Here is a 24,984-nt window from a genome sequence, read left to right on the forward strand (position 1 = left end):
ACCTTCATCATCGTTGCTTTGTTTTCTTTTATGAAGCCGAGAGGGTGTTTGCATCTACATAATAATTAGGATTTGTAGTCTCCAAGTTGTTAAAATATCCCAGTGATGTGAAAATGCCTTTTCTAATGGCACTCCTGCTGTTGAAAATAGCTGGGCTGTTGAGGTCTACTGAAAGAAATTTGAATTAGAAGGTATGGATGAAAACTCAGGGATGAAGTGAAAAGGTGATAAAATGAAAGATTCCTTAGCTACAAAAGTGTTCAGTATAGACTTGTTGACATCACTGGAGTGTTTTTTTTTCAGGAATACATCTAAGCCAAAATGATGCACTAGTAGTTCTTGTTCGTTTTTGTAGCAGAACTAACTTTAACCACATGAGTAATCATGTTTTACAAGGTCTGCTCTTTCTGTCTACAAAACATCATTCTTAAATGGAAAATGTTTTGGCACTGAAACCAACGCTTAAATGCGTGCCTTGAAAGATGTGCGTTGTAAAGACATGGTGTAAATAGAATGTAGCTTAGCCTGTTTTCTCTAAGGCTGTTTCCATGTGTATTGTGACAAGCAAAGATCTTGGGGACTAAGAGCATGGAGAACCCTGTAAAGATTTCATACCTTACTGTTAGGGGACCAATTTCACTTCTGCTTAAATGCTTAAAGAAGCTGTTGAAGTCAGCTCCATCTCTCAAAATTTATTCCAGTTTGTAGCTGAGACCAGAATATTCCCAGATGGATTTTTCTCATTTTAAGCATTTTTAATAATCTCAGACGGTGTCATATAAATATTCAGAATATGACAATCATATAGAATATTCTTTTTACAAGTGTCTCCTAAGAGAAAGTGAATATAGCTGAATCATACCTGTGCTCCTTGTTTGCTTTGTATTGACTGAGGGGCAGCATTATCTTTTGGGATAATACTGCCCTACACTAAATACAATCAGTTATTGATTGAATGATAGCTCAGCAAGTGGCAGGACACTAGTGCATACATTTACATTTTTATTTCTGTAGGAATACTGCTCATATATAATGTATGATTGTATTTGGAAGGTGAGAACTAAAAATGGTTACTGATACTGTTGCAGAATGGGCTAAAATACTGTTTCTATGACAGAAAAGTAAAATTTCAAAGTGAAATACACCTACGCTGTTTTTTTCTGAGTTGCTAAAATACTAATATATTAATATCAATTTAAATATTCTAATATAGATTGTGAAGAGCCCCTGTAAACAAGGTAATAGACTGACAGTTGGGAAATTTTGGAACAGTTTTTTTGATCAGGTAACTTACACTGCTAGTTGGAAGGGGCCTTTGAGGTGCCTCAGGACCAGGTTACGGACTCGAATGCATTTGCTTCTTGTGCCCTCCTGGTGTCTCGTGTACGTACGAGAGCTCCAGGGCTCGTGTAAATCTGCTGAACTCGGTCTCAGTCTTTCCATGGACCCCGGTCAGCGTTTGGAGTCCGTTCCAGAGGCCTTTCCGTGCAGGGAGCTGTGGGCTCTCTAGCAACTCCTGCTCGGAGCCTTTCTGCCCACGGCCCCACACAAACAAGCGGCCTTTTCTCCCGTTTTTGCTAGTGTGTTACACACAAAGTAGACACTTCAGACTGAGCTCAGGTTGGAGGCAGTTCTAATGTTGCAAGTTGCATGGAGGTGATGGTGGCAAGGGTGTTCTTAACCACAGCCGTGTTTTCCCTATGTCATTTACTGGGTGTAGTTGCTGGAAAGAAACTGTGTTTGTAATCAGGGCCAATTTACCCTGTAGTTCAGGACGGAGTTTAGAGGACCAAGCTGTAGGTCTCCGGGCAGGTCAGGTGCAGAAATTTCAAAGTAGTCCAGCTTGCACCTCTCAGACTTCTTTTGTGCTAAACAAAGGGTGAAATCTTGATTTAATGAATGGAAAAAGACAGTATTCTTAGAATTTATATAAAATAGAATGTATCAGTGTTTTATTATCCTTAGACTCCTGTAAATAGTTTTGCTTTTGAGAGGTTGGTTTCACCTATTATAAGCTATCCGAACTCTTGCTTTAAAACTGCAAATATCTGCTACGTGCACATCGTGGTGTTTCACAAGAGAAGATTTATTAATCTATTTTTTATGATAAAGTTACTGCTTTGTTTTAGCATAACACATGTGTCTGTGCTTTGTTTCCATTTCCCTGTATCCTCCGCATGTCGCTTCCTCACCCTTTGGCCATGCCGTGTATCTCCTAGTGTGCTCCGTGGCCCCGGCTCTGCCAGGCTCTAACTGCGGGAGATGCTGTCATAGGTAGCTTCTGAAAACGCTAGAAAATGGCAAAAACTAGGAAGACTGACCCAGATTCTAGATTTTCATTCTCAAAGGACTTCACATGAATACAAATATTTGTATTCACTTCATTTGTGAGTTGTTTGTATTGAAAGCAGATGTTAAATATGGGTTCTTCCAAGCAGTTGGAAAAATTTTGCATTATTATGCTGTACTCCTCTTACAGTTAGTACATACAGTGGTCAAGGTGAATTTGGGACCTAATATCTAGAAATTCAAAGTATCTATAAACCCTGGTATGTCCTATGAGAACTGCAGATACTCAACATTTTTGAATTAATATCTTAGGATGACTTTTAAGCAAGGAGCATCATAATTATTGGGAATTAACTGTGATGATATTATTTTGTTCTTTCTTGAAGCAAAAGCAAGCCAGCTCCACAAATTTCACCCAGCAAGTCTGTGGGAGGAGAGTTTTGTGTCGCTGCAGTCTTTGGATCGTCAAGATCCTGGTTTGCCAACAATCCTGGTCTGAAAAGAGAAAAAGGTTTGTGTACCACAAAAATAGAAATTGGATTTAAATTCGAGTTCTCTGTTTTTCCCTCATTTTGTGACGATCTGTGAGCACATGGTGCGTATTTCTTATTTTGCTCCTTAAACTCAGTGCCAGTAGAGATTTTTGGGAATGTGCAGTTGCAGTGCTTTCAGTACAATAACACAATTTACAAGAAATATAAATTAGTGAAAAGAGTCTTTGATCTTTCATGGTATGATGGCAAAAAAGAAACTTTTTGGTGGCTCAGTGCAAAGATATTGTGTGAAATTTTCCAGAACAAGCAGCACTAGAAGGGTGAAACACCTTTCCTGCAGTGCCTGTCTAGACATACCTCTAGCAATGTGTAATGACCCAAACAGACTTGAGAGAGTCCATTCCACCTAGTTGTATGTGTGGCATTTATATTTTTGGCAACAAGGTAAAGATTAATTGTGATTTGTACACTTTGCTCTTTGTCCAGCCTTTCTCTTGTTTTAATTTATGTTCCTGATGACAAGGATCTAAACAGCAATAAACTTAAAACGACTATGTATCTGCTTTGCTGTAAATAACTTTCTCTTTTGTGATTCAGATATGCTGTTAATGAGGTTTTCTGTTTCTTCTTGCAAATAGATCAATCCAAACAGTTTGTAGTGGAATCCTTGTACATTATCAGTTGTTATGGCAGCCTGGTGGAACACGTGTTGGAGCCGCGTCCTCTCAGCACTGCTCCCAAGATCAGTGATGACACGCCCTTGGAAATGGTGACGTGCCCCAGAGCCAGCTGGACGTTGGTTAGGTAGCAAATTCCCTTTTTCCTCTCTTTATTCTTGTCCAGAAAACTGTCGTGAACTTTTCTTGAAAGGGGAAGAATGAACTGCATCAGGACTTCCAGGCTTTTTTTTTTTATACCTTAGAGTCCTACAATTTTCCCTTGAAAAGAGGACTCCTCATAGCAAACTTAAGACTAACTTTTCATGCAGTTCTGTTAGCAGCTAAGTGTCTACATGGGAGCTAACCATTGAAATACTTTGGTAGACCTGGAGCTACATGAATATGTTTTAAATCAATAGAGAACCTTATCAACCAGTGATTTTAAATAATCAGGATATAATTTAGTTTTTTATATAATTTAATTATAATTTAGTTTTTTTATATAATTTAATTATAATTTAGTTTTTTTATATAATTTAATTATAATTTAGTTTTTTTATATAATTTAATTTTGATATAAATAGTAGAAACAATTATTTTAAGTGTTAAAATATACAACTGGGACATGAGACGTGCATGAAATTTTCAAGATTAGGCGAGATATCCTGTAAATAGCTGGAGGTAGCATTTCTCAAGATAGTTGCAGAAATTATCCCTGACATGTGGAAGAAAGTAAACAAAAATTGATGGGAAACTGTTGTCAGTGATTTTGACGTTTTAAAATATTTTTCCATTGATTTTTTTTTCCTTTCTTTTTTTTTCTCCCCGCTTCTTGGCTCCCATATTCCTCAGTGCTGCTCATTGCTAGACTATATTGATCAATACTTGATTTACCAAGCGATTTAGGAATGGCCCACCCTAATTAAAATTACAACACAGACTTCTAGACCATTATTGTTGAAATGAGTAGGTTGTAATGGAATTGAAAATTCTAATTGGATCAATAGTCCATAACTTTACACAGCTTTATTTTCACAGTTTATAAATGCTCAATTGACTTTACAGTATCGAAGCAATGCTAGTTAACAGAACAAAAAGTTCCCTGGGTTCTGTTGCGTGTTAATATTAAATAATGTTAGCAGGACATATGATGGTCCTAAACATATTTACCAAGTTGATCTAAACTGCCTTAACTTTTTTGTGCAGTATCTATCGTGCAGTCAACAACGGCACGTTGGTCGTGCTCTTCAGCTGCCTGTGGTATATTCCAGTGTTTGAACAAGCTAATTTAAATAATTACAAACATTCTGTGAGCTAGTATAGATAATTACATGTGATGACAGAAACACTGATTTACATTCTCTGCATTAGCTGAAATATTAATAGTCTTGTGTTTTACCTCAGAACTCCTCAGTGGAATGAGCTCCAACCACCATTTAATGCAAACCATCCCCTGCTCCTGGCGGCAGATGCGGTGCAGTACTACCAGTACCTCCTCGCTGGCTGTAAGTAGCTTGGAGCTTTCTCTTGTCCTAGGTACACATTTTAAGCTACAAATGTGACTTTCTGAAAAGTTTTTCATCATGCATTATTGCAACAAGGTGGTTCAGGAGAATTTATAAAAATTTATGAATGTACAAGCAAGGGCAGAGTGTTGGTACAAGACATCAGTGGAATGAGGTGAAGATCTGGAGACATCTTACTGTGACAGGCTTATTTTAGAAATGTAGTTGTGTATTGGGATAGGTAAAGTATTTCCATGGCTTTCCATTATAAATTCCCACACTGATTAGAAAAGCATCCGTTTATAACTCAGCTATAAAATTTTGCTGCAGGTTAAAATACATCTTAAAAAGCTGAGGTTCAGTATGGAATTTTTCTTTTTTAATGAAAACATCTGCTTAAGCTTACATGACAAAAGTCTTCAAAAGGATAATAGATTTTTTTCTTTTCCCTTGGTTAATTTTATAGTATGTGGAATTTTGGTGGTCAAGTTTATGATACAGTTTACTAGCTTTGAATTTTCTAACTTCTAAAATTCCAAACTTTTTTAATGTTTCTTTGCAACTGAGCCAACTGCAAGTTGTTTAACATGTTAAAAAATGCATGCATCATTGTGTGAAGTAAATACATATGTCATAGCATATGTCATTATACCGATACCATGTACGTGTATATATGGAATGATCAGAAAGTTTGTAATATTCAGATTTTGTTTAATAATGCACCAAAAACCATTGTATTAAAATATGGTAAACTATAGAAAAAGGGACAACATACAGGTAGTGTAGGGTACCTCCAGAATGTCAACTTATGTTGAGTAGATGTGTGTTCTTATAGTATAACTCATCCTTAATTGGGAATGCTTTAGTTATTTTCCGGTTGTGCAATAACCGTTATTCCCTGGAGAAGGCCAGTACTTGGAAGGAAAGTGTTGTACTGAAAAGTGGGGAAGTGGCGGGCACCCCTGCCATGGCAGGAGCTTAGATCTGCAAGCATCAGGGCACCAGGAATCCACACTGATTTCAATAGCAATTCCCCCACAACAGGGATTCCTGTAATCAGCTCCGTTCATAACGATGGAGTAACAGGGGCTGTTTGATGAGAAGCAAAGCAGGAGGGAGCCAACCACCTACCCCAAAAAGTGAGTGTTTGGCAGGTCCTGCAGGTGAGACCCATTGCAAGGCCTGAAGTCTTGAGGGTTTCTTCACCTCCCTTCTCTTGCTTTTAGCTGTCTCCTCTCATGAATTTGATACTGAGTGACAACTGAGTGCTGCTGCGTTTTCCCATTCCCCTGGAATTCCTGATTGCTGGGCCAGTTTGAGCCAGAATCTCAGAACCTTGGCATCATTTCCAGGGATATCTCCCAGCTGCTCCATTCCGTGCTATCCAGTGCGTTGTTTCAGGGAGCCCGTGTGTTTGCATTGCATATGCAGAAACTTTTCGTATACATACATATATACCTTTATGTATTATGTATACACACATGCAGAAATACATACGCATTTGTATGTTCTTTGTGTTTTATTAATTCAGGAAGGAGAAGAATATTAATAGTAAATAGCAAGTCTCTTTTTTAAAACTAGAGTGCACTCAAGATGCAAAATGATAAAATCATCTTAAAGTTTCACAGGGGAACAACTCTTGACATTTATAAAGGTGCTCATGGGAGAACTAGACCCTGGGCTCACTTGCCAGCGCGGCTAATGCCAGCATGTTATGTGACCAAGGCATTTAAAATGCAGAAGTGGACATCTGGGCCCAAGGAAACCGTGTCTGAGTGTGACTGGTGCCAGCAGCCCTGGCGCCAGATTAGATCTGTTGCTTTTACCTGCCCATCTGTTGCATGGGAGCCGAGGACGTTGCGGAAGCCGACAGGGCGAGACCACCTTGGCAGCCTCTTGGCCGAGGGAATGTTCACAAGGCTCAAGATCCACCTGCCACTGGGGGGGTCATTTCTTCCATGTTTGTTTTAGTTTACGTGCCGTTTAGCTTCCCTTGAAATGGCAAGTAGTGTGTTGCACAGATAAGGTCAGAACAGAAAAAAAAAAAACCTTCTGAGAGCATTAACGTTCATAAATATGGATTACACTCATCTCGCTGACTGAATCAGGGATGGATGTGATTCCTTTGTGCAAGTCATTAACAACCCAAACGCTCTGTATTTCTAATCTTTTTGTACTGAAACTTTTTGAAGAAGAACGTGTTAATTGATGGCTCAATGCTGCCAATAATGAGCGTGCAGAGGGGGCCGGGACGCCCGCGGGTCCTGGGTTAGCGTTTCTGCAGCGCAGAGCTCCCTGCCCCGTCACCTGCCGCCGCGCGCCCGGCCGGGCTCTGGCGCTGTCGCTCCCCTCGCTGCACTCAGTGGCAGCAAATGTCCTCAGAGGGGTTTCGGGTGAGTGTTACATCTGTGCCTGCCACGTTCGAGGTAAGAGGAGCCCTGGCGCCGTCTCAGGGTCACTATTTGTATCTGTCCATCAGAGCCGGGATGCGGGCGCTCCTCCCGGGCGCTGTCTAGCGTTTCTGCCGATTGTTCGGCTCCATTAAGTGCGCGGGGAAACAAAAGCCTGAATGACCAAGTCACCAGGGGCTGGCACAGACCCGCTCTTTGTCTGCCCTCGGAGCAGTGCATTAGGTCTCATTACCCATTCATAACGCGCGACCTCTGCCCCGCGGGTCGCTGGAAACTCCCCGTGTGCCTCGGAGCACAGAGCACCTCTGTGAGCGGCCCCGCGGCCTCCCCGGAAACGCACCATCTGCCAGTGCGCGGCGAGGACGGCGCTTGGGCACCCTTCACCTCACAGCGGGGCTCCCGTAGGGCTTGACAGCGATACCCGCAGCTAACAAGGAAGCAACCAGGAGCCACCGTTTGAAGAAAGGCTCGGAACAACAAGTGCCCAAGCCCTTTCTCCCGGGGCGCCTGGAGCTGGATTAGCACAGCTGTCTCGCTGCGAGGGGGTCGGCCGTGACATCTGCTGCCCAAACCTGGCGCTGGGTGTGCAGCTCGCTCCCACGCGCGGAGGCAGGACAGGGGCCCTCGGCCTCCAGGCCAGCCCGCTGCTCTGAACCCCTTATGGGGCAGGTTTCGTCCTGCAAAGCCCTGTGTGTGCTACAGACTTTGCGTCTTCCATGTTAGGTGGTAGTCACAGGTGCTAGCGGTTTCTCTTGTGTCCCTGTCCAGTTTAACATGTAGCATTTTACCTTTATTTACGTCTGTGCTGTACTAGTGTTCCCTCTTTATGTGTGTTCTGGACAACTCCCAAATTTCATGATCTTAAAGAAAGGAAATGTGGTCGCATTTTGTTGTTCTTAATGCATTTTTCCGATAAGGTAAATCCTCTGCACCATTGCTGCCGTTCGCAGCAGCCCTGACAGTGCAAGGAGAGTTTTGCTCAGCACTGCCCACGTAGGAGACTTCCTTATGGCCCAGGGAACTTGCAATTTATAGAGCTGGACTTCCAAGAAATTCCAAGATTCAACGTTATTTATTCTTCAGATGCTACTTCCTTCCTACTAATTCTTCTGCTTAATTTCTGCTAAGGAATTAGGATGCTTATAGCAGTGTAAACTGCTGCTACAGTCTGCTGAGGGCTGCTGTGTGTGTGTGTGACCATCAGCTGTTTGAATTCAGGCTTCTTTCCAATGAATACTTCTGTTTCCTCAGTGTAGCCTGAAGCCTTGTGTATTGGATTGACTTAATGTCTTTCCTTCTTCTAACTTCCGTACCTTTCCTTTTTGTGTATCTGAATTTATGTGCATGCTGTGTAATTGATTTGTAATGAAAACAGATAGCTTTGAATACCAGCAGAAATTCTTACACCCTAATTTCATACTCCTTGTTTCCTTTCTTCTCCTCTTCCATCACTCTGGAGGAATGGCCTGTAGTTATTCTCAGACATCTGAAACCCCTGCAATTAACACTTGGGGAAAAAATAAAAGACCTCTAAATCAGAACAAAAGCTGCCTGAAACGGATATTCAGTAATGTGAGTTATGAATTCTCTCTTCTGGCTGTGGAGAGGGCCCCTTCGCACCCAGACCAAGACTTTTGGTGCATCAGGATCAGCTTTGCAGGGAGGACCTGCAGTGTCAGATCTCAGGCCAATGACAAGAATTAATATATTAACTAGTATGCAGTACTCTTTGACAAATTGCTTACTAAATACATCAAAATTGATTGGACCTTCTGTGTTTAAATTGACAAATGACTGCATTAGTGGAAGGAGGGAAATCCATTAATTACAGCTGCCCTCAACCATAGGAAATGTAATCGTATAAATATAGATTTTGTTAAAACAAAAGTCTTTACTTTGCTATAGTGTTGCTGGTAAGTGTACTTGCACCTCTTTGCTATTAAGCCTCCAGTAGGAGGTTTTGAAGACAGATCTTAGCAATTGACTTAAATAATCAAAGACCATTTCTGTTGTGTTAAAAGGAATGATGCAGTGTTCTTTATCCCACTATGACCACTTCTGGAAATTGGGTTTTTCTCTCTGAGAAAAATGGGTATGTAGCTGAGGCTTCTGCTGTCTCATTAATTGTTTATTCTGAATGCCATGTAATTCATATTCCACAGTTTGAGAATTAAAAAAACATGGAATGATCCTTTCCTCAGCCAGGGCTCTGTCTTCTCATTCTTTGTTCCTGCACTGATCCCCGAGTAAGTAGTGCTTGCATGGCTCTTATTTCATGTCTGAGTAAGAATTTACTTTTGAGTTAGGCCTGAAGATACCAGTTTTATAGTCTTTGTTAAGGGATTCTTGAAAAGATTAAGGCCTATATTTATGGCTGCCTTTGTTGCAACAGGTTTTCATTTCTGGACTAACTGCTGTTTGTATCTTGTGTTTTGCTTAAATGGCTTTGATAAGAAGTTTAGGCTCCTAACTGTTCATTGTCTTCAAAGGGATGGGATACACCCGTTTTCAGTGTGTGTTTGAGCTCAATCATAACATTATTTACATAGATAAATCCAAAAACTCTGACATCATGTTCATGGCTCCTGCTCCCTCTGCTGAAAGCCCTGTGTCCTGAGCAAGATTTGTGTCCCTAAGCACCATTGCAGCTATTGCCAGTTTTATATTCGTTTTATACATTCCGCTGATGGCCATAACAATTCCATACACGCAGCGGGTGCGTATCACGCAGCGGAGGCAAGAGTGTGGCTTGAGCACCTCGTGGGTATGTGCTGTAGGGCCCTGAAACCGCCCGGCCGCGTGTGCCGTTGCCTCCTCTGCGGGCTTTGTGGCGCCCGCCATCACCGTGTGGGGGCCGGGGCCTAACGGGCAGCCCCAGCGGCCGGGCCCGACCGCGGAGCCGCGTCCCCACAGAGGCGACGCGGGAGGCCCTTCCCTCCATGCCGGCCGCGCGGCCTGTGGTACTCGCGAGGCCGCGGGGACGCTGCCGTGGCTCCCTGTCCACGCGGCTCCCCGTCCCCTCCCCTCAGCAGGTGGCTCTAGCAATGGCCTTGGGGACAGGGAGCCGCCTCGCGCGGCCGTGCTGCTCCTTTGTGCGCAGCTGAGCTGCCGTGGCCTGGCTAAGGACGTATGGTTAGCTCTGTTATCCAGGTGGGAAAATACCTTCCAGTATTTTCCACATTCTCTATCTGCCACTATTATTCTTTCTGCTTGAAATTGTCCCCAGCTAGCACATTCTTTTCACAGAATGCTTCGTTATTGCCACGTAATAAAAGAATGCGACAGGATACATCAACTTAGGATGCTTCTTACCTTCCCACTGTTGCAGTGGTTTTCTGAAGTTTTTAGAAAACATTGCATTTTTACTGTATCTAGTGTTTTATTTGATCTTGTATTTTCAAACTGTCATCACTTGCAAGTTAGTGATAAAGTAATCTGTATCTCTTTTATTGACTATTTGTGTTTTGCTGGTATTAGTCTCAAACAGTGAAAAATTTCATGTCTGCTTCTTGCTTTTCGTGGGATAAAAGTTTGCAAGCTAATGTGGATCACTTTCCCATTTATAGACAAAGAGAGAGAGAGAGAGGAGAGAGATGTTTTCAGTGGATGTTGCAGTTCATGATCTTTTAAAAGGGAAACTAAATTTCCCTAAAACTGTAACCTGCCCTTCCTGCTCCCTACAGGAAATGGGATTAAGTGGTAAAGGGAAGCAAATTTAATTTCTGAGTATTGGACTGATTGGGGTAAATAGAAACAGGACAGGTATCGTTTCATTAAAAAGCTACATCACTGCATATAAGCAATGTAGTAAATCAGGGGAGGAATATATAATATATTCTTTACTCAGAACTGTTATTTAGGTAATAATATAGATAAGACAGATAAAAATTAACCATGTAATATTCAATGGCCGTTGCAAATGTAAGTTTTAAAAACTTGTGTATACCTGAACATGTACATGGTTTTGATGGATTACTCAGTACTTACACATTTTAATCCATATTTTATATACTGAATGCTGGAAACAGTGCCGAATATAGGAATTAAAATACTTTCAGATGTGTACAAACAACAATAATGAACAAGGGCACATGCTGAAACAGTTCTTTACCATTCCTACATGGTCATCTGGAACTTCTTAGAGAGAGGTCCATCAACACGAAGGGGTCAGTTTTCAAAGCAGTGTACAGGGATTTAGCCGCGCGACTCCTATTGACGTTAATGGGAGTCAAACGGGTAAATCCCCACGCACCGCTTTGAAAATTTACTACTAAGCCTCCTGACTTCTCACTACATACTTTGATTGTAACAGTAATCCATGGTTAACATAATTTTCCCGACAATAATGTCAAACATACTTTTGAAGTCAGTGAATTATAGAAATAGTTACCTCTTCCATAATTCTTTAAAGATGGCCATCAGATGGATTTCACCATAGGTTCTTGCATTTAAAATTATTCTTTAACCCAGGAAAGAATAATATATGTGTCGTCCTTTGGTACAGAACCGAGTGTCTGCCCGGTCGGAGTGTTTAAAGTGTTGCATGGCCTTAAGATACTCTGTGCTGTAAGTAATGTCATTGATTCTGGCTCTGCCTGGCTTTAGGTGATCCCTTCCTCGAGCAGTTCCCTGTGGGAGCTCGGGGAGACGCTGGAGCTGGGCACAGCGAGCGCTGCGTGTCCTGCGGCGGAGCCCGGCTCTGTGTGCCCGGCCATGGGATCTCGCACCAGGGCAAAGTCAAGGGCAAGTAAAGCAGTCATCAAGCCTTGGGAAAATCCGAGGAGAATTCATGTGCTGCTTACACTGCTAACTAGTCCTTTAAGATTAAAGGCGGACGCAGAGAATGGATTTCTTTATGTCTATAAAGCACCTAATAAACTGTGGTCAATTTACAAATAATGGATGAATAAATCTGTAAGTCAACTGGTGCTGTGAAATAACTGTTAGGCTGGCTAAACTATCCTAGTTTACAGGGTTTTTTAGCATGATTTTATGATGTTCATGTGTATAAGAATCTCAGAAACGGGGAAAAAATTGACTGGGGAAGACTTCAGAGTGAAAGAGGATGTTTTAATTTGCACGGAATACCCCTACAGAAGTTTACAAGCTGGAGAAACGCCTGACACGCAGACCTGTGTTCAGCAGGCTCTAGCCGCAACTACAAACGCACAGAGCCCATCACCAGAATGCAAACAGTTTATTTTAAACGTGGCTGTAATAATTCTGCCTGAAAGGGCAATCCGCCCTTGGCTTTCTCGCCAAACTTCAGCCCAGCGGAGCCGGCAGCGGGAGCCCGGTGCTGCAAGGTGCTGTAAGCGCTGCCGAGCGGGTGCTGCGCGAGGAGCTTCCTGCAGCCAGGCACCTGACTGCTCCCCAAACCGGCTCCGCGGGAGAGAGATCCCTCCTTGAGACAGGAAACAAACCTTGGACCTGCAGAACTGCACAGAAAGTGGCTGTGCACGGACCCGACGCAGAGCTGTCGCATCCCGCTTCTCGAGCGTGACGTGATGTAACCAACGCAGCAGTTGTTCCGAAAGTAGCATGAAGTAAATCATTCAAAATGTGGGCTTTAATGTTAAAGGAAGTATTCCTGAAGCATGCTGACAAGCATGTGATTACCTTGGGTCTCTGTACCACCTAGGATCGCTTTCGATGCAACTTAAAAACCACAGAAACAGCATCAGAATCAGATGCGAGTGTGTGATTTGTACGAGGCCTGTGCTGGGCTTGGTGGGTTTTCGCATACCTGTTTCCCATGAACGTCACGAGGGAGCCTGCATAAACCGAGGAGACGCTTTGGACTTGATGAATTAGTTGAGACTACATTGCTTTTCTTTCGACTAGTTTGTAGAGTCTTATTTCATTTCCATGAGAGGTTTTGTGGATCCAGCTGAAGCGAAGGAAGGTTTTCTGGAAGGGCCTGCGTGTGTATGACAGCAAATACTCTTTAGAGTCTCCAAATGCCTTTGTTAGCTCTTAATTTGGACAAACATACACGCCTTAGAGAAGAGCACATTGGGAATTTCATATGCAACTCAATTAAATTGAATTGTGTAAATCTTGTTTATATAAATGAGAAAATTAAAACCTTTTGGTTCAAAAAACTACAGAAAACCAAGTAAAACTAATGATTTATTGTTCACAAATTAAAACCAGAAGTGCATGCACAACAATTGAGCTGTACTTGCTCTTTGTTCCAGCACTGCTCTGCTGTTGAAAGATGACAATTTATAATCTTTGAATGAATAAGGATTTGTCTTAGGTCTAGGTATTTATTGTATAATTGGCCCATCTCTGAACAAAAGGACTGTTAATTCCAGTGTTTGCCAACCCTGTGTATCAGTCTAAGTTTTGCCCATTTGTCAAGAATGTCTAGGCAAATTATTTCTGAGTTTAATATTCATTATTTGCTTTATTTGTGCACTAAATATTGTGGCAGAGTTTCAACAAAAAGGTTTTTTCTTAATTATTAAACAGCAAAATAAGACCTGGAGTTCCGGAGGAAAATCAGCTCAGCTGTATTTCAGCCATTGTTTTGTCTGTGAAACTTACATCTTGCCAGTCACTTCGGCGTTTTTCCTGAGCTTTAAGAATTATCCTGCAAATGATCAAATTAGTAATTAGTTTTTGTTTTTAGATCCTCTCCTTAAATAATCTTTCTTCAATATAGTAGGAATATAGTACTTTAATTGGAAATGGCCCCATAGCTGGGGTTGCTTTCAGATATCCTTTTGACAAAAAACAGGATGAAAATCTCTTTATTCCATATAGTATCCAAATTCATGAAAAAACTGTGGTGTTTATACTATAGAGGCGCCGTTCTGTATTTATGGTTACAGTTGTGTCTGCTTTGCCATTATAAACTCTTATTATTAGGGGTTTATAACATGGCTGTAAAGATTTGTAGAGGATGGGAACTTGACACAAAAAGGTTAACCCTATAATAATCTACTTTTTAATAATCAATTTTTAAAAGTTAGATCACTTTCAGATTATATGACTATAAAAACAGTGCATATAATTTTAGGATTGTCCAATGTCTTAACACCGTAGCATAAAACTCTTTTGTCTTATCAAAATAACCTATATTATATTCACTTCTTTTAGCTTGCATTGATGGTGTCTTTTCTTATTACTGTCATAAAAATATTGTTGCTGTTATAAAAAGGTGACATTAAGATTGTTATAAGACACTTCCAGTCGAACTGAAAGAAAATATACTGTAAAGCCACATTTAAGTTAATGATATCAAAGTTAAAATGAGTGATCATTCTGTTAACAAAATCTCAGAACTTCTCTGCACTCAATGTCAGTAAATGTAGCAGGGCTTCAGCATGGCCTTTGGGAGCAGGTTTATTGGAGTTCTCCTGGGGTGGGCAGGCTGAAAAGCTTGTAGAAAAGTCTTTACATCCCTGTCGGTGACGTTTCTCCCTGCTCAGTTCCTTAAGACACATGGTGGTTGTCTATATTGGAGCTGTTGGGTGTCTTCATGACACACTTCAGCTTAATAGAAAAAGAGCAAGTTGTGTTATCATAGTGTCTGTATATAGATTCAGATTTTAGGAGTACAAATGTCTTAACTGCTTTTGTTATTGATTTTTAAGCTCTTTCTGCTCTCCAGCATATTGCCACAGATTTAGGAAAATACCTGTTGTGCTGTACTAGTAACTTGCTGAAAAAGCTGATTTGAAAACATTTAACAATAATTTTTTTTGTCTCCCTTCCCCTTCCTCTTTCCCAGTGGTCCCACCAGGGAGTCCTGGACCTATTACTCGCCATGAATCGTATGACAGCTTGGCATCTGACCACAGTGGGCAAGAGGATGAAGAGTGGCTGTCCCAGGTTTGTCTTTTTGGGGAAGGGCAGTTCCATGTTAGGAGTGACTCAATAATAATATCTGTTAGAAGAAAAATTCTGAACTTTATTCGCAATACAGTATCTCATTTTACTGTTCTAGTGACTTTCCGTTATAGTGGACCACCTCAGAATAAAAGAATAAGGTGAACCTGCATTATGGGGGTTGGTGTATTACTAGTTCTGGGTAGATACAGAAAGTCAAAGGAACTTCAAATTAGTCAAAATTTATCACATCTATTCTGTACTACACGAGTAAATATATTTATAGGAAAAAAAACAACCTCCAATGGCGTTACTTAGAACACAGAATTCAGAGAATGCTTCAGGAATGTGTAATTTTTGCTAGGTGGAAAAGGGTGATGATATCTCTTTTGAACACGAAGATGCTAGTGTTCGCTAAGCAAGCCACTTTAGATTAAGCCTAAAGAGCAAGGATGTTTTTCAAAATTAAAGTGTTGTTATCAACAGTAACAGCATGCAGTGAAAAAACACTGCCCTTCACTTCAACTTTTCAATTAGAACAGTGGGTAATGTGTGCTGTCAGTGTGAAGTAGATACAATATGTTTGTCCTGCACACAACAGGAGAGTGAATAGGAACATCTGGCCGTAGCCTCAGTGAAATTGCAAAGGCATCTGTTTACCTCTCGGCTCTGTGACACTGATGGTTTCAAGCTTAAAATATACAGATTACTTTATCTGTGGCCTAATTTACACTGCTACATAAAAGCTACTTGACTCAGAAATGTCTACAGTCAGTCTGAGTTACGCGAAGATAAATGTAAAGATGGAAATAGTGCTAAATAGGCTGTGTATTTGTCATCTTCTGTTAGCAGAGAACTATCTTAGAACATGATCTAGTGTTAAATATTTCTTCTTGAAGAATTAAGACTCACTAGTAGTACAGTAATGTAAGAGTAAAGAAAACCAAGATAGGTATCTCTATGCCATAAATTACAGGAAGGTATTTTCATGAAATTCTTTACTAAGTTGCATTCTTCTTGTGAAGCTAATTACTGCTTTAGCAAAACCTGATAGTAATTTAATAGTCTGTTGTGTCATTCTAAAACTGTGAGTTCACCAATTTTCATGTCATATTGGCAGTTCCAGATGAACATCTCATGTGTGTTGTTTCACACTGAAGCAAACATCTTTGTCTCTTAAATTGTCAGAATTCCAGTTAAATGAATATGTGTATGACTTAGCTGCTGTTCTAAACTGCATGTTGCATATATATATGCTTATACTACATACCATACAATGAATATGACCTGGGCTATTCAGTCTTACATTGTGCTCCCCATTGCTCTCTCTGTCACAAATTATGTTGCTTTTCAGCAAGCTGGTTGCTGCCAGCAGCCTCCTCACATATGCCAGTGATGATTATGAGCTTTGGTTTGAAATACAGTTCGCAGTCCATACATGTGAAGCAGTGCTGTTTAATGTGTGAACTCCTCGAAAGCCACAGTAACAAAGCTGTAACAGCTTGCTTTCTGAAAGTGCATTCTTTAGCCTGCTTGGGATTAAAGTTATTGACAGGCATGTTTGGTGGAGAAGGACTTTGAGTTGCTTTGTCTAATCCATGCACATTCAAACAGAAATCTGCCCCTGCATTTTTTGTGGCTGCAGTGCTAGCTTGTGAGCTTTTGAGTTGCAGCATGTGTTTCGTAATGGCAAGGGAGAGTAGTGAACAGAGTCAAGTGAACTGATTGCTAAGCTGCAGTTTTGTGGCATTTTGCAATATCCTGACAGGTTGAAATAGTGACTCACACCGGGCCTCATAGGCGCCTGTGGATGGGCCCACAGTTCCAGTTCAAAACAATCCACCCGTCTGGCCAAACAACAGTCATTTCGTCGAGTTCTTCAGTGCTGCAGTCCCATGGTCCAAGTGACACCCCGCAGCCCCTTCTGGACTTTGATACAGATGATCTAGATCTCAACAGTCTCAGGTAAAAATAAAAATAATTTCCAAGCTGTTTAATGTTTCTTGTGTTCTTGTTTTATGCTTAAGTGAGCCCAGCCGTGTGGAATGTGTAATGGCTTTCATCGAGATTGTCCAGATGAAAGAGAAAGAAATGTGACTTAATAACAATAAACCTTCATCCAGGCCAGACAGCTTCGAATCCTTTCTGTTAGTGCTCCTTGCCTAAGTGACAGCGAAGGCAGCGGCCGGCTGCCTTGTGCACCCACCCTGTGAGAAGTCCAGCACCTCCCTGCCTTCCACAGGTTCTGCATTGCTCATGCACAATTAGGAGCTTTAGGCCTTAGATTTATATGCAGACTGTAAAGTGGTTGGTGTGTTGGAACAGTAAGTGGAGGTATGGAATGGATTTCCCTTCCCCTTCCCTTCCTTTTCTTGCTTTTTTAAATTTTCTTCCTTCCCTGTCATTTCTGGTTTGTTTGGTTTGGCAATGCTCACTTTTTGTATAATCCTGATCTGTCTGTGCATGGATTACCCATGTTTTGTTTCTACAAAGCAAAGGAAAAGTCAAGTTTTCAACAGTTGGTTGATTTTTAACAGTAGTGGTAGCTCGCTGGCTCAGTCAGATTTGTGATTTAGTAAAAGCCCTCCTGAGCAATGGTGTGGATGCACGGACACCTGTGCCTTGTCTTCCAGAATTCAGCCCGTTCGCTCGGAACCCGTTAGCATGCCAGGATCGTCACGGCCAGTTTCCGATCGCAGAGGAGTTTCCACAGTGATTGATGCTACCTCAGGTAGAAATATGTTGATTTCATTTTTTCTTTATTCATGGCATTCATTGACCTTGTCTGTTTTTTCTGATGAAATGTTTACTAACCAATGCCATACAATTAAAAGGATATCAAGACTTTCAGCTGCACTGTAGGGTAAGTGCCCTTTTACATAAACACGAACTGAAGACTATCATGATAATGCCTCTTCCTCTTATCACTCAATTTTGAAGTCAAAGCACTGTTGTAAAATACCAATGTGATACTGAATTCAGTTTAACATGAGCTTCTGTGCCTAAACTCAGAAGCAGAACATGTGCAAATGCTAATGCTGAAATGCTCATATTAATGATTGCCTAGAATATACAATTACACTTCATTTATAAAATATCTTTCATTGAAACGTAATCGTAGAAGTTATATTGATTTTTTTTTGTGAACATTCAAGACAACAAGAGTAGCTTAATTTTCCTGCATGAGGCGTGCTTTTGCTACTCCTCTCTGAAAGTGTGCAAATTTAATACAACAGTGGTTATATTAATATCAACATATGTTCTGTAAAGTTTTCTTTTTCTCGTAGTGCTGGGGTCTAGTCCGTATAAAGAAACACAGACAGCAGTGCTTTATATTGCAGTGCAGCTGTCGAGCATCTGAAGGTTCCACCCAGCAGGATTTTGTCAAATCAAATCTCTCACAAGTAGAATATTAAACACACAGCATTAGTCAAACAGTCAAGTCGGAGAGGATTTTAATCTTTAGCGATTTCAAAATCCCTGGAGACTACTGATTGGATTGAGGTTAAACTGTGAAAGGAAACTGTAACACATACAGAAACTGATTTCTGATGGTTGTTTTAGAGAGAGATGAAATAAGAGCTCCTGTTTCAGACTGTTTTCTGTGGATATACATTCAGAGTCCAAGTTACAGCATTATTTTCCAGATTAATTTCTTTTTTACAGGGTATTACAGGATGGATAGATATTATATATGTGTGTGTGTGTGTATACATTAGATTTTTAGATTGGTGTCTACAACTGAATTCAATAATAACTACATTTACTTTTGCTGTTGAGGATTGTCGTTATAAATTCCATTTTCACATATCTGGAACTGCTTACTTGAAGAGACTTTTAGTTGCTTTAGTGTATGTCAAAGTAATTTTAAAATAATTGTGTAATACATAAGAAAACACAAATGCACCGTATCTTCGGACCAGTTCATTTACGCCCATTACTCCTAAAAAGTTACAAGCTTGAATCACAGGAGTGCTTCTGTCTGAAACTTGAAATTCAGTGATTAATGGCACAGTTTTTCTCTACCAGTGTGGCTCTGCTGATACGGCAGGACAGCTGTGTGATCAGGTATTCTTTTCCTGTTTTTTCCTCTTGTGTTTCAATGGAGCAATGCAGCAACCTACAACACGGATACATTCTAATTCTAAACTCTAACCACAAAGTATTCTGTAAAAGCTTTGTTTTGTCTGCACTAGAAACCATGAACCATGCAGGACTTGGCCCCTTCTGTGCTGAACAGCCTTTCCTACCGTGTGGATGGGCCCTTAGTGTAGAATGACTCGTATGAGTGTGATGAAGCTCTCTTGGTGTAATGCCTTTAACATGTGTATCCATATTAAAATTGCCAAAGTCAATTGTATACATTGTTATGACACTAAAAATATATTTACTGTGCAGCAGTGACTCAGTTTTGTTATAACACTTCATAAGTTTCTTATAAACAATACATGGGTTTTGTTAGAGACATGCTGATAGCAGTATTTTATTTAACTTCATTGCCAGACGATTTGGATTGAAATTGTTTTTTGATTCAGGGACTTTAACATCTATTTACAGTTTTTTGCATTGCCTGATTCCCAGTCCTTTCCCATGCAGAAACTCTTGCTCCATATTAATGGTAGATATCCCAGATGAAGTGTGGTGGTTCAGGGATGTGAACTCTGTTGTGGAGTGAAGGAGATGCAAGAAAAATATGTACTGTTTCTTGAGACCTCGTGCTATTCTTCCAAAGGGTCCAGCAAAGGAAGAGTTACTTCATGCTTTCTTTCTTTTCTTTCTACCACTGAGGTTATTTTTCAGTATTTATTAGTTATACAGAAAGCTGCATTAAGCTCTGCTTTGAATGTAAAGGTTTTATTTTAAATACTGTTCATGTACGATATTATATTTATTCTATTACAGTCCACTACTGTAAATATTCTCATTTCCTGCTGTTACCAAGGCATAATGTAAATGGCTTACATTCTTTATGAAAAACAAATTTATTGGAAAATACGTTTTTAGGTTTGAGGGATTTCTTAAGTAGGTCATAAATTTTTAGTGCCTAAGCTGAACCAGGAAGTGATTCTTCAGCTCTGACCCGTGCATTGAATCTGTTGCACTTTATGAAGATGCTTATCTGGCTGTTTGACTGCCTGTTGCTTAGAGATACGAGCAGTGTGGCGCCTCCTCTTATCTAACCCCATCGCTTGTTCTTCCCATCAAAAGATTTCAAGTATGTGTTTATCATCTAGAATTATTCTTGCAGCAAGCTTTCTAGCTCCCTCCCCTCTTCCCTGGTGGTGACAACTCTGTCCTTGTGTTTAATAAGGCATTTGTGTAGCTTTTTCATATTTCAGTATGATTGTCTCAACTTCTGTTTTTTAGGTCTTCAAGAGCTCTTAGGAATTGAAGGTGGTCTTTTTTAATGGAATTAAGAAAATTTTGCAAAATGTTAGTTACCTGGAGCTGCTGGACATTTGCCCTGCACTGCACACGTTTCAGTCATGTGCATCAGACAGAGAATACACCCTCAAGCAGTAGATGCACTGCAATTCCAGATGCTGTTCCAGACTGGCAGTGTTCAGGGGACAGCCCTGGGTTTCAAAGCCCTGTGCAGTAGGAAGCTGTTAATATTCAACAAAAGCAATCTTGTTACGTGCGTGGGACGTGCACACAGTGCGTGGCAACCGTGACCGTGCTCGTCTGTGCCCTGCCTTTCCAGGCCGGCAGCCTCGGGGTTTAGCCAAGGGCAGGGGGGTCTCCTCAAGATTTTGGGCTTGGATTTTGTGGCTGCAGGTAGCAGGCTAGATGGGAGATGCGCTGAGCAAGTTGGGTTACCTTTGATCCTTATTGATCAATCATGATCAATGATGAGATTTTTGCACCATCAGCGGGGCAAGGAAATGTTGACGAAGGAAAAGGGGTCTGATCTCTTTAGCTGCGTCCACCTTTTAATTTCCCCCTCAGAGGGAGGCTCTCTGTCTTGGGGAAAGCATGCAATTAAATTCCGGTGCTAAAGCTCTTGGAGAGCAAAAAGAATGGCTGGAATTAAACAGCAGGAGAAGCAGTAACCGAGAGCACACGGATCCGCGTGATCGTGGACCATGGGAACCCGCGGGCCCTTCTCCGAACGCCGCGCGCGCGGCGGAGAGGCTGCGCTCGGGAAGCGGCGTCGCCTTTTACCAGAGCTGTTTGTTGCTGTTGTACAAATCTCTCTGCACTGACAATGCTGAGCTCGCTTCTGATTGCCTCCATCAATGCCCACTTAAAACTGGCTTGTAACTTAGTGCTTCTCTCTCTTTTGTGCGCAGCCGAGTAGCCCTGGCCAGATAGCTCGATGCCTGCGGAGAGGTTAATGAACGGGAGAATTGCCGCGGGTTTGGGGCTGGCCTCCCTCCCGCCGCCTGCCAAGGCCCTTTTATTGCTCATTGGAACACCTGCGAGGTAGGGAGCAGGGGACAAATCTTTACTGTCCAGCAGTGCTCTCACTTGGAATTTAATAAACACTTCTGCTGTCACACCTTAAAACATCTGAGCTCTTTTCTGTTGTATGTGCAATCAAATATTTATTCCCCAGTGCTGTACACCAGAAAGTGCTGCCTTGGAGTAGCAGAGATCAGTTATTCAGGTAGTAAAGATGTGTGAATGCAGCTGGCAGATGAAGTCACCAACATAATGAATTCCCAGCCTGTCCTCGTTGCCACAGGCAATAACCGCAGGCCGGAGCAGCGGTTGCCTGCGCGTCCCGGCGTCGCCGCTGCCGAGCGGAGCCGGCCGCGCTGGAGGGGCTCGACGCCCCCAGCCGAAATCGATAGGGGCTCCAGTCCTTGACCCGGGCCTGTAATTACCTGGGCAGCACAAAGGTGCCTTGTTGCTGCAGAGAGCGAGCGCGCTGCGCTCCGCCGCGTCCCACGCCGAGCTCGGAGCCCGCAGGGGATCTGTCCCTTAACCCGCTCTTCACAGCGGGGTTGTGTCACGGGCGGCTCTTAGGGGACGTCACGGGTTTAGTGACACTCTGCGCCTGTGCCCAACACTGCTTGTTTGGTAATCCTGCGCTATTTAAATGACTTTAACTTATGGCTCTTTCCTGTAATAACTTTTGAGCAAATTCTACTTATGATATCTATTTCAAACCATTGTTATGTAACTTATTTTAAGTGTTTCAGGCACTGTTTCTTGAATAGGAATGAAACTGGGATACACTCAGTTTTTCTTCTCTTAGTGAAATAGCCCAGCCTGTGTGTGCACATGCTTTCTCCACCCATCCATCCAGTTAAATAAATGCGTGTGTGAGCTGCATAATGCAATTTAGATTTTTTTCAGCTTTATCTAGCTGATCTAATTTGAGAAAATGTTATCTGATGGTTTTTGAAGAGAGCCTTAAGACAGAAGTGACTTCAGCAGACTCCAAGATGCCAGCGCAGTATATATGATTACTTCTAGAAACAGCTATGCCCTATAGACTATGCAGATATGAGGAGAAATTAAAACGACCTGACACCACTGATTGGGCACTTGCTGCTGGATCCCTGCCTGGCTGGGGAGAAGCGGCAGCTGCAGGGACGCACGCGGCAGCGCGGATGGCTGGGGTCACTGCTGCGTGTGTGCTGAAGGCAGGGGGGACACGCTGAAGAGGGAGAGCGTGGTGACAGCGCTGCGGTGGAGCCTAGCACGCTTACTGCATAGGGGGTTTGTATTTGGTCACAAGTGGGTTGGGCTGCTAGTTCTGGAGAGGACGTGCAGGAGGGTGAGGGCTTCTCGAGCCCCTCGTCCTCACCAGCGGCACAGGCTGTTGTTCCTCACCCTGGTTTGCCCTCAGCTTAGCTGGTGAGACTGGCACTAGTTGGAAAAATTAAGTTCTTCTAGGGAGGTTGTGCTTCGGTCTGTAGCTGTTGGTCAGCTATGGAGAAATGGTCTGATGTGCAAGCTGGGTTCACAGAGGCAAGTGAAAATGGAACGTTTCTAGTCAGTGCTGGGTTAGGCTGAGGCTGAGAAGGTGCTTAGGACCACGTAGTCCCACCTTTTTCATCTTAATAATGTTGGGTTTTAGTTAGTTTATTTGGGGGGAGGACTCTGACAGTAAAATCAGCAGTTTCTATATTGGTATCGTAGCTTGGTGAAGCCATCGCAGTGACCTCACCAACGCAATAATCAAACACAAAACGGGAAATTTTCTTCCTCTGTTCCAGTGCAGTTGCAGGGGGCCCTCCAGGGCCTCCATGAACAGTCACTGGTGCCAAGCTCTTGCTTGAAGCCTGTTGTTCTCGTGTCACACAACCCACTTGACGCGTGTACCAGTGGTCCATTAATGCAGACAGTGCGGTGGCTTATTGCTTAAGTGATACATCCTAACTTCCAGTTGGGAAAGCCACCTTCAGTTCACATAACGGTTTGTCAGCTGAAAAATAGCAGTGTGGTAGAGGACGCTCTGTGTCCAAGCACATACAAGGTTCCCACTTATTCATGGGGGAAAAATTCCAAAATGTGCAATAGTTATTTTATATATCGGTAGCTAAAGCGTGCTCACTTTGAGCATAAGATTGTCTTACGTACCCTTTAATTTCATTAACAGTTGTTGTTAATGTTTTGCATAGATATCTTTAAAGGCCAGAATAAGTGGAAAGTGTTGATTCTAATCTTATCTGACACCACAATCTTCCATGGAACAACACATGAGCTGAGATTCCCGATGGGCTCCTGCCGGATACAATATTTATTATTGCTTGAGATCTAAGAGCTCCTAGCTACTGTTAAACCTACAAGACATCCAGAAACCTCAGTGTCTGTGTTTGTGTTCTTATAGATTGCACAGAAATAGCACATCGTACAGTTCATTGACATTTCTGCTTTTTATAAAGAGCTTAAAGGAGTTGTTTCTGCAAATCTTAGCTTTTTTGTATTAGCCGAGTATTGTATTGTCTTAATATTTTTTGTATTGTGTTATACACTGATCCGTTAATCTAGGCTATTTTAAATGTTCTTAAAGTGGTATTAGAAGTGAAAGTTAGGAGATGAGTATTTGAACATCCATTTGCAAATGGCTATTTGTCTCTGATATTTTTTCAGGACAAGCTTACATTTAGAATCAATTTGAAATAAATAGGTGTATTTATTTAATGATTTCACTAAATTAGGCCATCCTTCAGAGTATTTGCAATGAAAAATATTCTTGATTATTTCCTGTTTCAAGTGCATCTCCTCCGCTCTGGACTCTAGCCTCTGTTAGATGCTGTGGTCCGTTTTGCATCCTCCAGCTTGTTCTCCAGCACTTCCAGGAGCTATTTGGGAAAGTTTGCCCTGTTCTCTAGAGCATGGCAGCTACCTGGAAAACACTGGTTGTGGTAGGCCCCTTAGAGCTGTGAAATTCAGGAGGTGTCAAACTGGGTGTGAAGCAGCCTCCAGAAAGGCTTTCAGATGCAGTTTTTTAAAGAGTGGATGGAAGGCAGTGCCTCTGCTGCTGAACAGTGTTGCCTAGTTCCCTACTGAATTCTTTGAATTCTATTTTTTTTTAATTGTGTCCTTCATTAGGTGACAAAAGTGCCTCTTTTTTTAAAAAAAAATGTATGCAGGGATTTGTTTTGTTTTTGTTTTCTCGTCTTCCAAGTAGTGAGAGGTCAGTGCTTCGTTTTAAATCAAAGCGGTCTCCAAGAGGGAGCAGAAACTGAGGAAGGCAGTTGCTAACAGATACCTTATTGTGTACCTTGCGATAGCAGAGTGCGCAGCGTGCAGGTTGGCCTGCAGTGTCATCCCAGAAGTTAAATGTGATCATGGTAATATTTGTGTTAACACAACGTGGATATTTTCC

At 41.8% G+C, this 24,984-nt stretch overlaps 1 protein-coding gene across 7 annotated transcripts in view; it reads left to right on the forward strand.

The window, feature by feature from the left end:
• BCAS3 (BCAS3 microtubule associated cell migration factor) overlaps nt 1-24,984 on the forward strand; it is a 272,079-nt gene that overhangs the window by 103,406 nt on the left and 143,689 nt on the right. For all 7 annotated transcript variants that reach the window (XM_088536029.1, XM_088536047.1, XM_088536076.1 and 4 more), the window contains 6 exons: nt 2,676-2,800; nt 3,422-3,587; nt 4,847-4,947; nt 15,100-15,200; nt 16,966-17,162; nt 17,831-17,928. In XM_088536029.1, coding sequence (XP_088392155.1) covers nt 2,676-2,800; nt 3,422-3,587; nt 4,847-4,947; nt 15,100-15,200; nt 16,966-17,162; nt 17,831-17,928 — 788 coding nt within the window. The remainder of the gene's footprint in view (nt 1-2,675; nt 2,801-3,421; nt 3,588-4,846; nt 4,948-15,099; nt 15,201-16,965; nt 17,163-17,830; nt 17,929-24,984) is intronic.

Source organism: Tinamus guttatus, unplaced genomic scaffold (assembly GCF_059628265.1).
Source record: "Tinamus guttatus ecotype Peru unplaced genomic scaffold, ASM5962826v1 Tinamus_guttatus_pri_ptg000043l, whole genome shotgun sequence".
In the NCBI taxonomy this organism is placed as follows: domain Eukaryota; kingdom Metazoa; phylum Chordata; class Aves; order Tinamiformes; family Tinamidae; genus Tinamus; species Tinamus guttatus.